Source organism: Eublepharis macularius, chromosome 5 (assembly GCF_028583425.1).
Source record: "Eublepharis macularius isolate TG4126 chromosome 5, MPM_Emac_v1.0, whole genome shotgun sequence".
Lineage (NCBI taxonomy): Eukaryota > Metazoa > Chordata > Lepidosauria > Squamata > Eublepharidae > Eublepharis > Eublepharis macularius.
In genome coordinates this window covers 100,352,166-100,369,674 of record NC_072794.1, presented here as the reverse complement: position 1 = coordinate 100,369,674, position 17,509 = coordinate 100,352,166, and the positions used below count along the sequence as shown (strand labels likewise).

General features: G+C 43.5%; 1 protein-coding gene across 6 annotated transcripts in view; it reads left to right on the top strand.

The window, feature by feature from the left end:
- PTPRF (protein tyrosine phosphatase receptor type F) overlaps nucleotides 1-17,509 on the top strand; it is a 717,473-nt gene that overhangs the window by 645,503 nt on the left and 54,461 nt on the right. For all 6 annotated transcript variants that reach the window (XM_054979543.1, XM_054979542.1, XM_054979544.1 and 3 more), the window contains 2 exons: nucleotides 2,659-2,964; nucleotides 5,743-5,936. In XM_054979543.1, coding sequence (XP_054835518.1) covers nucleotides 2,659-2,964; nucleotides 5,743-5,936 — 500 coding nt within the window. The remainder of the gene's footprint in view (nucleotides 1-2,658; nucleotides 2,965-5,742; nucleotides 5,937-17,509) is intronic.

Sequence of the window (17,509 nt, the reverse complement as noted above, 5' to 3'; positions counted from 1 at the left end):
CTTGTAATCCAAATCAGGACTGCAAATGTGAACAATTTACCATTTGCAGACAAACAGAGAGATCCTAATCTTTGTCATGTCAGTATTGGCCTGGAGCAACTCAGCTTTCTACTAAGCCTTAGAAAAGACAAGTTCACTTGCTCTTGAGCTTTTTCCTCATCCACTCTTACATTGTTTCGTCACAGATTGACTGTGGAGGAGAAGCATCCATGTTTGCAACAGGTCATATGCTGATGGTGCCTGCTACTGAATGCTCTTTTTTAAGCGCTTGCGGTGGCATGCTGAGTTGGCATCTGGGGACAGAAGCAGGGAGGAGCTCTCTGACTAAGAAACCCCATTTGTATTATAAAAAGAGAAATGCCGTGGAGCCAGCCCTGCTCAGATGTTGCAGCTCCTGTGTATGGGCTGTCTGAGGACCTAACTATACTATATGTTTTCCCAGAATGCCCCAGGGTTAGGTAGTGAAGTTTATTTCAGTCTGAATCAGGTGCATGCATGCCTGAAAAGCACAGATTTTCAGATCGTGCTTCTTCACCTGACCTGGAGGCATCCCCGGGGAAAATGTAATATGCGATTCCCCTTTCAGTGAGAGAAGACATAACATTTACTTAAAGCCAAGCTATATGTCTTCTTCTTTAATGCATTTTCATCCCACCCTTCCTTCAAGAAGCTCAAGGTGGCATAACAGGTTGTCCCCTTCTCTGTTTTATCCTCACTACCCTGTGAGGAAGGTCAGGTGGAGACAGAAGTATTGGCCCAAGGTCACCCACTGAATTTCATGACAAACAGGAATTTACACTGGATTTTTGTACATGTAGTCCAACTATTACATCACACTGTTTCACTGGTGTATTGCACTGTGGCTTCTTCTCCATTGTCACACACCTTCAGAAGTTTGGAGGATGCTTAACCTTTCCACTGTCCACCGCTTCCCTGCCACTGCAAAAAACAAAGCCTGTGTTTGTGAGGAAAATGTAGTCCAGAACACTAGAGAAAATAAAAACAGCTTTGGGAATCATAGCTGGCAGAAGACTACTTAAACACCCACATCCTTTTTGTGCTTCAAAATGACCCCCTTGAGGGCCTGTTAGCCTAATGTTATGCACAGTTTCAGTATAACTTACGTTTGGCCATCAGAAGCACTACCTTCTGCAAATATTGTTCATGAACAAAGAATTCTCCTGAGCTAAGTTATAATTTTAGAGAACTTGGGGTCCAGAGTACCATCTCACCTTTCACAGAAGTCAAGTTTTTCTGTTTTAGAAGAACATCTCCAAGGAAGTTTGCCAAAACAGACATGTCCTGATCTTTACTGCTAAACAGTTCTCACATGCCTCAAGAGCTCTATCTACAGTGCCATCCTAAGCAGAGTTACTTCAGTGGACTTCGAAGGATGCCACTTAGGATTGCACTGTCCGTGTACCAGGCCTTGGACAAAGTGCTTCTGCTCCTAGCATTTTGCTTTTGGATGTTACCCTATTGAAAGGCCAGCTGTGTGTCCCTAACAAACATACATTGAAACTACAATCGTAATTTGTCAAGCAAATGACCATTCACCAGAGCAGGGATTTGAGGTGCTTACAAATATAGGGAGAATATAACTTGAGGATAAATGTGTCATATTGCCTCTGAGAATGTTTATGTGTTGTGCTGCTCATCTTTTAAGACACCTATGGACAGTGTGTGTGCACTTGCATGTTGGTGTGTCACGAAGCACATTCCTTATCACATATTTTTTCTGTTGATTCTACTTGTATTGTTGAGTTTTATTTTGACCTCTTCTGATGTTAAACTGTTGTTTGTGTATTGGCACTTTACAGCTGTGACTCCTACCCAGCCATCAGCAGACATGGAAAATACCCCCTTTTTTTTATTCCAGTTGTTATACTTGCCACAGCAGTTTCTCATACCAGTGACTGGGAGCTTTGGCAAACAAGGTCAAAATGAGGTCTACTATCCAAAATCTCTGCTTAGTCAGAGAAGGAATTCCTTGCAATTGGGCTCTTGTCTTAAGCAAGAAGCTTACAAATTCATCATCTGTCCCTGCCTTCCCTTTAGGTTTAGGTCTCTATTCACTTTGCTTGACTTTTTTCTTTCCCCTCTGTATCTCTGTCTGGCCTACTTCAGGAGTGCTTCTTGCAAGTTTTGTTCCACTTCTGTAGATACTCTCTGGATGGCCTTCTATTCTGTGTCTCACCTTGGAGCAATATTTCAGGTGCACTATACTCATTCTCCAAAGTCGATTACTGCCCGTTTTATGCACCTTTATAGTCACACCTTCTTCAGAAGATATGTGTCCCAGAAGTCTTTTTCACACAGAGCATTACCAAGAAATTCATGGACATGCAACATTGTTCTTGCTCTCTTCTTAGTTTCTGTCTTTTCTGTTTCCTTTTCAGAACTCATATTTTCACTTGTTCACCTCCTATTTTCTCATTCTATTTATCCTATTAATACGTGATCTCTGTTATAGATTATCCCTTACCTTTCTAGCATTGATGGCCTAACTGCTCTTCATTATTCCAAAAAAGGAAGGTGGGGATTTTGCTTTATTGTAGGAGAGGCTGTATTGGCTGGGTAAGACCTCCCTGTAGACTTTGTTTTGTTTATTGTCCAACCATTTCCCCTCATCTCCCCACTTCATTTATTTATCCCTAGCCCCTTCTGCCCCACCCCAAGAGGTTGAGTGTGTAAGCACCAGCTCCACAACCATCCGGGTAAGTTGGGTGCCACCACCGGCTCAGAGCCGCAATGGAGTCATCACTCAGTATTCCATTGCATACCAGGCGATAGAAGGAGAGGACAACACCAAGCATGTGGTTGAGGGCATCGGACATGAACACTCCAGCTGGGATATCAGCAACCTGGAGAAATGGACAGAATACAGAGTGTGGGTAAGGGCTCACACAGACGTGGGTCCTGGGCCAGAGAGCTATCCTGTTTTGGTTCGCACTGATGAAGACGGTAGGTTCCTGACCCATGGTTGAAGGTAACAAGGCCTCTTGGTTCTCCTATTGGAGTAGCATTTGCAGTGGTGTTGGGCAACTTTCTTCCTGATATTAATTACTTCCTTTTGTGACCTAAAGGCATTTAAAATTAAGCATGGCCAGCAGCTTTTTCAGACTTTCTAGAAAATGGATCTTAATTGCAGCGAATAAAGAAAGAAAGGGTCTTTTGTGGGTGAAGTTCATATGTATAAGTCTATAATCCCCACCCCCTTGCAGGCATAATGCCTGAGTTATCTGTTTCCTCTCTGGAACCTGGTGATCACATGAGCTGAACAGCTCTCTGTCAGGGAAACTCTGAGGAAAAATTCGGTGGCATTAATCAGCCTGTCAGTTATGTCATGCCCACTTAAGCCTCTCCCTTAGAATGTGCCAGTGCTCATAGTGACAGGAGGAACTTCCCAGGCTGTCCTCAGAGTCCAGCGAGGGCACAGGCAGGCAAAAGGGGAAAGGGAAGCCACTCAGCAAACTGAAAGCATGACTTTTTTTCCTGGTCATGCTATATTACCCCCTTGCACTGCCACAGTGCTGGGAAGTGGTGCTTGGTGCAATGTTCATTGACTACTTCTGAGGGTCACTAGTGCATCTGCATGTCCTGCTGCTTGAATTGTTTGCTTCAGTTCTCATTTAGCAAAGCCCTTGCCGGAGGGAAACTGCTACCCCAGAAATGTCGCAGTAAGCTCTCTGCATTAGTTTGAGGGCTGCATAGTTGGCAGTCCCAGCTAAGTTCTCTGTCAGGAACAGTTTGGGAGCTTTCTGAGGTACTGATTTTTCATAGACAGAAACACAAAAAGGGGGTGAAACGTTTTTTGCATTCTGGAATATTATCTTTAACTAGTACACCCTACCTATAGCTGGGGTGATTTCCACTGACCTAACAGCACCCAGTCCCTTGATATTTTCTGTTATCAAGGTGGTAGTGGAAAGTGTCATCAAGTCATAGCTGACTTATGGCAACCCCTGCTAGGATTTTCAGGACAAGAGACAAACAGAGGTGGTTTGCCGCTGCCTGCCTCTGCAACCATGGTCTTTGTTGTAGGTCTCCCATTCAATTACTATCCAAGGCTGACCCTGCTTAGCTTCCGAGATCTGATGAGATCAGGCTGCTGTTATCATAAGGCTTTCAATTTTAATAAGATATTTACTGCTGTGTCTGTCCCAAAGTAAAGCCAAGAACACAATTCATGTAATACCTTTTATGAGGACCAACCCAATAAGACATAACTTTGCAAGCTGATGACCTCTGTCGTGGTGAACTTTAAAAAGTGCACACAATCATGTGTCTTTGGGTTTAGCCTTATAAATATATTACAGGGACTGTGTTCTTGACTTTCTGGATTTTTCATTTTAACGCCATTATCAATAGGCATTGTGATAACTGTACCTTGACAGAACTCATACCAGTGCTGTCCTAGCCACACCAAACTCTAGATACATTAAATATTAGTTAGGTATCCTGCTGTAGTCAGATTTAGTTCCAGCAACATGTGTTGAGGTCTATGATTCCGTTTGCAGTCCCCCCACCCCCCAATCTCTTCTTAATCCCTGGGCCGCTCTTCACAAAAATATCTACAGTTAAGAGTGAGATCCGTAGAAAATAACCTGTTGCTTGAAGCTAAAAAGCTGCCTGCCTGCTTGCTGTGTAACTCTTTAAAACAAATTCTGCAAAATCCATACAACAGTCTGTTCCTAATTAACCTTGTGCTACCCTGACAATTTGAGGCATGGTGTGCTTTTGGACTCTATGGGTGTTGCCTGCAGTAGAAGAACAGTGTTCTGCATTTTCAAGGTAAAGCTGAGTAGGATTGTGGTGACCTTTGCCAACTCCAGGTTGGGAAATTCCTGGAGACTTTAGGGGCAAAATCTGGGGAAGGCAGAGTATGGGAAGGAGTGGGGGGGGGGGGGAACTCAGCAGGGTATAATGTCATAGAGTTCACCCTCCAAAGCAGCCATTTCCTCCAGGGGAACTGATTGCTGTAGTCTAGAGATCAGTTGTAATTCTGGGAGATCTCCAGGCCTCACCTGGAGGTTGGCAACCCTATATGTGTACAAGCAGAATGTAATTTTAGAGAACCTAATTTTTGTATGTGTTAGCAATTTTTTGGTCTCAGTCAGTGCAAGAAGCCAGAGTAATAAGGATGTAATTTTTCCAAATTGTGAATACGGTATAAACTGAATGTGTTTGCCCTTGCAAGGAAATTGAAATTTTTCAAGCCAGTTTCATTTTTTATTTTATTACCAAAAAGCACTGCGTAAGCTGAATATACAGCCAAGAATTTCAATCTCCAGAGCTGCCTTTTTCATGTGCTGCTTCCTAAAGAAGTGGAATCACTTGTTCTTAGAGAAATCATGTTATAAATGCTTGTTTCTTCTTTATCAGCCTGTTTCTTCCACTGCTACCCACACTTGATAGGTTTGCATTGTAGGAGAGGCACATAATTATTAAGGCATTGCTACTTACTTGCATCTCTCATGTTACTGCTTAAATAACAGGACAAGCTAGATCAGCAGTCCAGTCAAAATTATGTGCCATTCCCTATTTGGGGGATTTGTGTTTAATATACCCAAGTAAGACATACAGCAAAAGGGCAGAGGGTCCTCTTGTACAGAAAGGAACAATGTCCTTTCTGAACAAAGAAATTTGAGGGTAAGGATTGCTTGGAGGTAAAGGATGTGGCTGTTTGACAGTTGCTATGTAATGGTGGTCTCTGACTCAGTTTCCCCATGCAAATTCTAGTGCCCAGTGCTCCACCAAGGAAAGTGGAGGTAGAGCCAGTGAACTCAACAGCCATTCGCGTCTCCTGGAAATCACCCCTTTCTAACAAGCAGCATGGCCAAATCCGGGGCTACCAAGTCATTTATGTGAAGCTAGAGAATAATGACTCACGTGGACAGCCTGTCATCAAAGATGTCATGTTCGCAGAGTCCCAGGTATGGTATGGACGGAAATATGTGTGCAGAAGGGCCTACATTTGCTTTGGTAGGGCTTCAGTCTGTAAGCGGGAAATCATTTTTTAAAATTCGGTATTGTTATTGGGTTGAGCCTTTGATTGTACTCGTTCAAATTCTAAATAAACAGTACAAAAGTTTATGAACAAGTACTCAGCTTGTGATGTGCCTCATGTAGCCAGAGGCTGCTAAAAGACGCTTACAGAACAAGTAATAAATAAGAAAAGGATGAAAAAGTGAATTGTTCGAGTAAATAATTTGAAAAATACAGCTAACTGGATCTTGTCTGAAATATATTGTCCTTGGAGACTGTTTGATTCCTTGCAACAAATGCTTTAAGGAACGGTTGGTGTGGTTAAAATGTTGCTGCTCCTGCTAAAAGAAAACAGAGCAAGGAACAGCCAACTGACATTTTAGGATTAAGTCGTTCCTTAGGACTGCTTTGGAAACTAACTTAAAGACCTGTTTATATGTTCTTCCTTTTTGCCGTATGTGCTTGGGATTTTCTACTAAATCTGGAGGCTTGTAAATAGAGTTGCCAGGTTCCCCAGGGTCCAAACTAGGAGGCTAGGGAGTGATAAGGCGGGGGAAAGCAGGATACTTTCCCTTGCACACACATGTACTCCTGCATTTCCCTGTGGCACTGGGAAATGATGTCATTTTCTGGTGCAGCAGGGAAGCTATGATTCAACCTGGGGTGGGGTGCAATTCATTAAAAATCACATATGGGGACAATTCTTAATGAATTGCCCCACCCCAGCACAACCCATAGCTTCCCCATTGCACCAGAAAATGATGCCATTTTCTGGTGCCATGGTGGGAGAGAGTGCATGGGTTTGGCATGCACACACACACCCCAGTGCTTCCCCTCCACTGGGGGGCAGAGAATCCCCTGCCCCAGCAAGGGGGATGGTACTCCTACTTATGAAGTCTCTTCTCTAATGAGAAATGGACAGTGTGGAAGAAGGATGAAATGAGTTGGATCTTGTGAGTTCTGGTCCCTTCCTAGCATTATCCAACACATTCAGGGAGCAGAGTAGGACAACCATTCCACAATATCTCTCTGGAGCCAAGTGACACTCCCGGCTTCTCAGAACTTGCAGAGCACCAGGTTATATCTCCAAGACTATCCCTGCAACCCTTACTGAGGAAAAAAGGGCAGGAGTTACGATTTCCAAGTACCCACTAAAAATTGAACATAGTCTAAAACAGAATACTTAACGGGGTAACTTAAATGATACTGTTGGTCCCAGGGTTTGTACAACTGTAAGTGTAAGAATTACCTTTTGTGAGCTAAACTGCTTGACTAACATAACATCCAGTAGATTAATACAGTGACTAATTGATCTGTCTCCTGAATGTAGTATTTGAATAATTTATATTGTTAACAGTAGGGAGCAAAGTTCAGCAAAACCCCCACATTTCCCCTCCTTCTAACTGTGAAGGATAAAAGCCCAGCTTCAAGGAACAAGGGGAAGCACTAAGGTGAGAGATGAGCTGCATTTAGATATCGTGAACAAAGTTTTCTTCATGTCAAGCGCAGACCCTGTGAAAGATCTCCTGGTTTCAGAAGCATTTCAGTCAAGCTTTCAATATGCTCTGATGCCCAGATGTGGAGCAGCTAAACAAAATTGAGTTTTTTCTTCCGCCCAACTCAAGAGATAAGGGTTCAGTGTATTCCTGATTATCCTTAATGGCTGTGAGTGTCCTTGTTACCAATATTTTCTCAGAAGCCATAGTCATCCTCACCTGTTCTCCACAAAGTGAGCACATGTTTTAATAGTGTGGGTCTGTGTCTTACAGATATCCTGTTCTCAGAGTGTAATGCTGCTGGTAGTTTTACAGTAACAAGTTCCATACAGATGTTTGCCAATGCATTTCCAGACTTTTGGAGCACTTGTATACATGTAGTGAAGTTTATACAAAGTTCATTGCTTCCCACTGTTTATTGCAGAAATGTTTCAGCACAATTGTTAGGATTAAACTGGGGAGGCACTGAAATAGAGCAGTGTTCTTAGTAAAAGAATAGGTCTGCTTAACTTCAGTGAATTATTACCAGAGAATCAATTGGAGTGGGTGGCACTGAGGTGTCTCAGATCATCTTAATATAGATAGGTGTTCTTGGTTATTAACCAGAGTGATGGGAAACCTGCAGGTATAGTCAGGTTAAATATCTCTTGTTTTGAAAGCCAAAATACAGAAATGTATAATAAATTTAAGTATATACCAATAGAGCCTATATCAGGAAATCTATGGAGCCAGAAGAGGATTCTGTTAGTACTTTCTTTCTTTTGGGATTCCAGGCAGATTATCTGTGCAGCCTGACTAGGCAGATTAAACAAACTTTATATCTGCAGATAGATAGGAAAGAAATGTCCATATTGAAAACAATTCTGACTAGAGGTGGGCATGGTCCAGAAAACGGACCAAAATTATGCATGATCTGGCCTGGTTCATGGTTCATGAACACAGTTCGTGGGACTCACCTGTTTCACGAATTTTGGTTCATTTGGGCTGGTGCGTGGTCCATGACTCCAGACATCCTGGCACCAATCTATCAATTCCCTAGGCAGTGGAGAGGACGTCCACAGACCTTTTGCAGACCTTAAAAACGTAATAGGCAGCTCTTCCTGCCAAGCAGAGAGCTCCCATTCTGCTCTATGCGAGCAAGGAGGAGGAATTAATTCCCTAGGCAATGGAGGGGTGGACATTCTGCAGCCAATCTTAGCCCTCAAAACCTTGATAGGCAGCTCTGCCTGCCAACCAGAGAGCTCCCATTCTTCTCTATGTGAGCAAGGAGGAAGAATTAATTCCCTACGCAACGGAGGAGTGGACGTCCTGCAGCCATAGAAACACCAATCTTAGCCCTCAAAACCTGGATAGGCAGTTCTGCCTGCCAAGAAGAGAGCTCCCATTCTGCAAGGGAGGGGTGGACGTTCTGCAGCCGATCTTAGCCCTCAAAACCTTAATAGGCAGCTCTGCCTGCCAATCAGAGAGCTCCCATTCTGCTCTATGCAAGCAAGGAGCAAGAATTAATTCCCTAGGCCACAACTGGGAAGGTGTCTGTGTGGTGAATGCGGGGGCTCTTCCCCCACTCTTTTCTGTTTGATTTTGCCTCATTGCAACTTTTTGGTGCTGCTAGCCAATGCAAGTCAATTGGCATTTGCTACTTGAGTATCTACTGGAAGTTTCCTGGGGGTGGCCACTTTGGGGGGGGTGTAACTCAGATGTCCAAAATGCAATCTTGACCAAACTTGGAGAGTGGCTGGAGGAGAGGCTGCTGAAGATTCTCTGCAAGTTTGGGCTCTCTGGGTGTGAAGGGGGCAGAGCCAGGGCTTCCAGAAGTGACGGACCACGGACTGACAAACTAGTTATGTGAATGGGGCTGGTCCGTGAAAAGTTCGTGGTGCGTGAAAATCAACAGACCACGGGCCGGTGGTCCGTGGGATTTTCCCGGTCCATGCCACCTCTAATTCTGACACTAACTGTGCAGTGATGGAATTGTATATGCAAGAGAATGGAGTCACTTCACATATTCAGACACTGCATGGTTAGAAAAGCCTGTCTTATTGAAACTGGAAACTTGATACCTTTAATGAGAAGAAATATTTCCTTGATCTAATTTAAGCCTCCCCTATTCTCTTTCTGTAGCTTTACAGCTAAATGCTTTTAATATGCAAGTTTGATTAAGTCTGAAATTCCCCAATCATATGTTTATGAGTAGAAGAGGTGGTCTAGAACTTGTGGGCACCCAATGAAGTTGATGGATAACTGATTCAGAACAGACAAAAAGAACTTTTTCACTGAACAAGTGGTTAAATTCTGAAATGCCTGCCAGTAGATGTAGTGACAGTCACTATCATAGATGATTTTTAAAAGGGAATAGACATATTTATGGAGGATAGGTCCATCAGCCACTAGGGGTGTGCGGTTCGGGTTTCCGATTAGGAAAACATGCCCGAATTGGACTCGATCTGTAAAGATTTGAGTTGTTCTAATTGGGGGGAGCGTGCTGGCTCTGATTCGGAACAGCTGAATCAAAGCTTCCCGAAGCAATTCGGAAAGCTTCGCAGCCCTTTAAAGGGCCTGGGCATGCTGGAGCCAGCTTGAAACGGGGAGAGTTTGAAGGATAGAAGGCTCCCATGCTGTTTGCAAAGGGAGGGCAGAGCCTTCCACCGTTTAAACTCTTCCCCCATCCTTCCAGCCAGCTGAAAAGGGGGAGTGCTTAAAGGATAGAAGGCTCTCCGCGCTGTTCACGAACAATGGCAGAGCCTTCTGCCCTTTAAGCTCTTCCCACGTCCCTCCAGACAACTGGAAAGGGGGAGAGCTTAAAGGGTAGAAAGCTCTCCATGCTGTTTGGGAATGGCGTGCAGAGTCTTCTACCCTTTAAGATCTTCCCCCCTCCCTCCAGCCAGCTAGAAAGGTGGAGAGCTTAAAGGTTAGAAGGCTCTCCGTGCCGTTTGCGAATGGCTCATGGAGCCTTCTGCCCTTCAAGCTCTTCCCCCATCCCTCCAGCCAGCTGGAAAGAGGGAGAGCTTAAAGGGTAGAACCTCTATATCTAAAGACTGTAAATCTTTAAATGCTGGTGCTGGAAGGCAATATTAAGGGAAGGCCTTGGCCTCTATATGACTTATTGGCAGCCATCTGGCAATAGGGTGCTAGGCTAGATTGTCTGTTGGTCTGATCCAGCAGGAAACCCTCACATTTCTCACCTAGCCAGAGTGGGCTAAAAGAAATCTTCTCCCTGTGATAATCCTTACTCCACAACTTCCCTGCTACTGTGCTTTGAGTTAGACCAATATGAAGGCTAGAGCTCCCTTGGAGCAGTCACATGGTACCCTTATCTGATTCTGTGGTTCTGGTTTCCTTATCAACAGCTCAGAAGCTTATGCTTGGCCATTTGAGATACTGTCAGTTTTGTCATGTTGTATCTTGTTGGTGCATATTGCTGTATCATGTCTTTCCATTCCTCCACCCCAGTCAAGTTGCCTATACAAACCTCCCTGCCTCCTGGTGTCTAAATGAGTTCTAGGAAGACTTAAGAGCAGCAAACCAATATACCTTAACGTCCACATGTTTTTCTCAGAACTTGTATGGTTGAAAACCAGAAACAGGCACCAGGACCTTGTGCTGGCAGGATTCCCCCTTCAATCGGTAAATATTCTGTCCCTGTTTTCTAAAAATATTCACTGAGCACATGTGTGAATTGGGGCTGGGAACAAAAGGATTATTTCTCTTTCTTTTGAAAACTTGATGTATATCTTCCTGCTCATTGCGCCTTATGCTTATTTAACATGCCTAACATGTTTCAAATTCTGCCAGAATCTGAATCTTGTAATCATAAAACTGTTCATGCAAGTACCAGTAAATTTAATTTACATCCTCTTGAATCTGAATTCTTTCTGTTAATGTAAAGCCCTTTTTGAGTATTATTTGACAATAGAAATATGGAATATAATGTAAAATAAATAAATAGGATGTTTTCTCTTTTAGTAGCTTCATTTGAAATTAAGTATACATAACTAAATAAGTCTATAGTGTCCATTCCATACAATTTACAATGTGTTGCCAAATTAAACCTATATGAGAAAAATCTTTGGGTTTTTTTTTAAGAGTCGATAACTTCATGTTCAAATAAAAGGTCTTAATTTTCTGCACAAAATAGGATGTTTTCTAGTATAGTCTATACATGGCCCCGACCCTAGTTTATTTATCTCCTTTTTAGTGCAGTCAGGAATGTCAACAAAGTATGAGTTTTTGTGACAAAAATAGGACTTTTGTACCAACTAAAGTAACACACCAAAGAAAAAGGAGATCTGTGTGATAATCTTTCCTTTGGAGAATTTGTTTTTGTTTGTTAGTTTATTTATTTATAGTCTGCCTTTTTTGCTGAGATCCAAGGTGGATTACAGCGCTGCAGGTGAAAATATAATGTAATTGACAACTAGGATATTCACTGAGCAAAATACAATAATAAACAACAGTTAGGATATTCAGGGAAACCTATACAATAGGGAATGGTAGCAGAAAAATTTTCAACAAGCATAAAGTCGAGCATAGAGATGAAATCTATGTGAAACAAAGCATAACTAATTTCCATGGCATATTTAGCAGTGTGGAAACTTGTTAGTAGGCACATATCTACATCAGCATACAATAGCATAGTGTTGTGTCAGTGTCACTACCAAGGCATCTCTTTGAGCTATTTCTTATGCCTCAGTCCTGTAATCTGGTTAGAAAGCCCTGCTGAATAACTGAGTTTTGCATAGTTTGCAGAAAGCAAGGAGAGTAGGGGCTTTACTGACTGCATCAGGCAGGGCTTACTGATCACCTCAGGCAGGCCATTCCATAAGGTGGGGGCTACCACAGAGAAAGCTACTGTGGCGGAACATAGGGGGAGAGGCAGTCACACTGATATGAGGGGCCAAGGCCATGATGGGCTTTGAATGGTTTTAGTCATGACCTTGAATTGAGCCCAGTAACTGTTGGGAAGCCATGGAGCTAAAAGCCTCTCTGCAAAGCAGCTAAAGCCTCCTCTGCAAAGCAGCTCAAAGCAGCTAAAGCCCCTTCTGCAAAGGTGACCCCAGCAGCTCTGCTTACACTCGCTCTCTCTCTCACGAAAAAAGCAGAATGAACTCAAAGCGGCTTACTCTCCTCTGCAAAGCCCTGCCGGGGCCCAGCTGGCTCTCTCACTCTCTCTCTCACACAGTGGAATGGGAAAAAGCAGAATGAACTCAAAGCAGATAAGCATCCTCTGCAGAGCTGAAAGAGGAAGAAATCACATGGGCAGATTCAAGAGCTTCCGGAACAGCGTTCCAGTGCATTCCCCCTCAAAATGAACCCTGAACCAAAGTATTAAATAAAACACCACTTCAAGAAAACTTTTTTGCTGTTACTTAAAGAATATTCAGTTTTTACCAACAAATGTTACCTCAGCTCTTTCATTCCCTGACTGCCCTTATTCCATCCATGCCTGTTCAATAAAGCTGTTGTTCCTTTTGAACATTATACAGTCTCCAATGCCATTTCCAACACAGAGGAAGAGGGCTCCTGTTTTTTCCCTATCAAGTTTCTGGGCTGGATTAAAAACAAAATTATAACTGCTTATCATGGTAGGACACAAAACGAACTTTAAAACCACAAACAGAGACACATAGGGTTGCCAGTCCCCCACTGGGGGCAGGGGATCCCTTTCTCCCACCCCCCAACCCCACTTACCTGGCCAGCAGGAGGAAACACACCTCCAGGAGCATACCCCCAGGCACCAGGTGATGTGGTGCACCTCCGGGCTGCGTGGCACACTGCCAGCTGGCACGGCACGCACCACAGTGGTCCAATTCGGGCCCAATTCAGGCCACTGTGGAGCACAGCAGCATTCCCATGCTTCACAGCAGCCTGAATCAGGCACAGCAGCCACTTCCTGGAAGTGATGTCATTGCACAGGCCAGGAGTGCGTGTGTGTGTGCGCGAGAAGGGGCAGCAAAAAGTAGGTGTCGAGCCTCCAATCTCCCGCCTCAGAGTGAGGGAGTAGGCTCTGTCATAGAAGGCAAAGGAGAACTTTTGTGGAGGGGGTAGTCTGTGAACCTGTCTGTGATAAGAATCCTCTCTGTTGCTGAGTGATCTTGCCTTAGCATCTTGCTGGCCCTTTCAGAGTATGTGCAAGGAGAGGCAGGAACATTGGTACTCTTGCTTCTTTATGCAACCCTAGCTGCTGATCTTTCCAAAATGCAGAGGGGAGTGGGAATGATGATCCTCTGATCAGGGAGAAGATCATGATATACTGAAAAGGCCTATATAAACATTATAAAAAATCTATTAAGACTGAGTGATGGCACTACTTTGCTGGCCACCTTTATGTATTTTTGATTTGATTATTAAGGAAATCGTATTGTTATGTGAGTTTTCTACAAGTTTTAGACAATTTGCTTATTTGAATAGTGTTCTTATATGCATGAATTTCTCATTCATATTGACTTCGTTTTGTTATATATGTATATATTACATAGTGTTTATTTTACTGTATACATTAAGGTTATTTGAGTGGAAACACCCCTTTTCTGTCTGCCCCTTTAGAATGCTTTTTGCTACGTTTTTACTCAGCTCTGATTTGCATAGCACAAGATAGCAGCTAGGGATTTCCTGGAGATGTTTTAGAAACTTTCTTCATAGCCTGGACTCTCTATCTTAAGATGCCCAGAGACTCTGCTTCAAGTCCTAGCAGGGAGGGAGAAAATTGTTCATTAAAAATAAACAACAACAAAAAAGGCTTCAGTCTTCAAGCATTCTGTAGTCACACTTTCAGTTGTAGGGATACGTAAACCCTGTCCTGATACACCTCTATTTTGGACCATAATTTTTTAAGACCATGATGTGTGAACTTTCAAATTACTGTTTATATCCCAAATACAAATCTCAGGTAATAATTCTGTCCTACCTGATAATTTTTTTGTAGGGATTACTGAGATAATGTATGTGTAATGCTTTAAGCACTTAGTAGAAGCACTATATAAATTCAAGTGATAGTACCAGTAATGCCCTACCAATCAAAATATCTCTGTTCATTAGGGGTCCCTGAGTCAGTAATAGTTGTCATAGGGCATAGTTTTGCCCACTATTGCAACTAATTCATGTCCAAGGAGAAAAACATCAAGCACTTGATATTCCTGAGAGACTAAAACAATGAGACAATCAATAAGGCTGTGTAAGGCCTTGAGCAGAAGGGCACATTTACTTGCTATTATGGGCCAAACCATTGGTTTTATAGGATATCTGTGTTGCTCTCCTGTCCTGTCCCTTAATATAGATTTTTAACATAGTTTATAAGGATAATTCCAGCGGCAGTCTGTTCAGTTTGGCTGGTGAAATACAATTGAATTGCAGAAGTATAGTTTAGTCAGTATCAGCTTTCAGAGACTAGGCCAATGAAAGTGCTTCAGATGTTCATGGAATTTAATGCTTGTGGTTGTCCCAGTCTAATAAACCACAGAATACAACTGTAGGATAGACCCTTGTACCACACTCATAAAGTACATCTCAAAGCCCCTGATGTGTAAGTGGTCGGCTCTGGCCTCCGTCTTATTTAATATACCTTTAATGCAGGCCTGTGATATAAAAATCACAGGGCCCCTGGTTTAATGCAGCTTGGTCTGCAACAGGGGAATTCCAGCAAGGGAGTTGCTGAGACCTGCCCGGGAGATTTGAGTCACATGCAGATTGACTCAGATGCAATGCAGAGGACTGGAGTGATTGAATTTACTGTCCTCCCAGCAACTGGCACGAGATCATGACAATAGTGGGCTTCGCTGAGTCCCCCCGTTAGCACATTCCGATGTCCTCTTCCCATGATTACATTTCCCATCCCAAGCTTGTGAACAATCAATCAGCACTGATAAGTTAATTTCTCTCTGGAAACCTATATTTCTCATATCTAAATTCATCAGCTCAGCTCCAGTAAGATTCATTAGCAAACTGCCTCTTTGTGCAATTCCAGGAGAGACTTTGCATTTCCTTTCACAAACCCCGGCAGCACCAATCAAAGAGCAATCAAACCTTTGTCATTCCCAGAGACTAACCTTTATGGTCTTTGTTCTGAGGGCCGAGGGACTCCCCCAGCCTCAGGACATGTTTTGCCCTATAACAGGGGTGGCCAAACTTGCTTAATATAAGAGCCACATAGAATAAATGTCAAATGTTTGAGAGCCGAAAGACATGATGCATTGAAGTTACTTCAGATGAGGAGGTGGGTTTAGGAGAGTGTCCTGAAAGTGGCATCACAGAAGGGGGTGGGGTTTTGGTGCAGTATACTGGAACTGACATCATCGGAAGGGGTGGAGCTTGGGAAGAGCCGTCACCTGACCTTTGGCTTGGAAGTGACATCACATCCTTGCTAGGCTTCACCCCCAAATTCCCCAGATATTTTCTGAGTCAGACCTGGCAACCCCAACATTTTTATTGAAAATATGAAAGACATGGAAAGAAAGAAGAAAGGAAAAAAGGAAAGGGAGGGAAAGACATGGAAAGAAAGGAGGAAAGGGAGTCAGGGAAGTAAACTAGACTAGAATAAAATGTATGGCCATGGTGATACCCAGAGACCTCCGGGAGCTACACAATACGTCTAGAAGAGCCACATGTGGCTCCCGAGCCACAGTTTGGCCACCCCTGCCCTATAAGAACCAGGGCTCTTGCCCCATTCAAACTGTGCACGCTTCCTGGATCCAAGCACTACTCCCTTGGGGTCACCTTCCCTAAGACTTTCTCTCTCTGCTGGCTAAGAACGCAGATTGTTTGAAGTTGCTCTCTTCCTACGTGAACTACTCTACTCTCCTGGATCGGTAAATATATTTCCCCTCCCCTCACTCTATTCCAATTTCTAACTAACTTCCTAGGACTCTGTGTGTGTGTGCGCCAATCATTTTTAATTGTCTCTTATGTATGTTGGTTTTTCATCTTTAAATAAAAATACTTTGACCTTAAAAGCACCAAGTCTCGTCTTCTTCCTTGGTGAAAGGACCTTGTAAGTACTGGTGGAGACATCCTGTTGTTACCCCTCTTGCATAGCCTTCCTCCTTGCTGCTAATTCCCCCCACTTACTCACAAGGAGGCCCTTTCAGCTAATAGATGGACATCTGCTTGTAGCTCTGTGTCATAGATACAACAGGCTTAGGAGCTGAGACACAGGAAGAATGTGAAACAAGCTCATTTTTCTGCTACCACTACATTTGCCCAGTGCCATCAGACAGAGGTTTTCCAGGTTATGAAGGGGCTTTTATCTCAAGCCCCAGAGGATGTTGACCCAGGAAACAAAAGGCTGATGTGATTCCTTTGCAATGCATTTTGCAGATAAAATTGCTCACATCTGGCAGACACCGCAGTTGGACTGATTCAATCTCTAGGTATTATTGGAGTGCAGCATGGTCTTAGCTGTATGGATGACTTTTATTTGATGAGCCCTGATGATGCGAACCAGGTGCTTCAAAGTGTGCAGCCGACCACATCCAGTCTTGCCTCTCATGGCTAATAGTATCATGCCAGGCTGGGTTGGTTGACTGGGTCCAGGAGATAATAAATGCCTCTCTGCTGGAGGGTGTAGCAGTGTCCACTTTGAAAGAGGTAGTTATGAGGTCCTTCCTGAAGAAGGCATCCCTGGACCCAAACAACTATCACCCAGTGGCTAATGCTCCATTCTTGGGCAAGGTGCTTGAGTGGGTTGTAACTACACAGCTTAAGATGGTTTTGGAGGAGATGGATTATCTAAACCCTTTTCAGTCTGGATTCAGGCCTGGCTTTGGGATGGAAATGGCTTAGTTGCCCTGACTGATGACCTTTGCCAGGAAGGTGATGGGGAGTACATCCATGTTGATTCTCCTGGACCTTATGCAGTTTTCGATACCATCAATTGTGGCATCCTTCTGAAGAGGCTAGCTGGACTGGCAGTAGAGGGCATTGTGCTTCAGTGGTTCCACTCTTACTTGACCAGCTGATTCTAGAATGTAGTGCTAGGGGGCTGCTGCTTAGCCCTGTGGCATTTATGCAGTGGAGGCCTACAGGGTTCCATC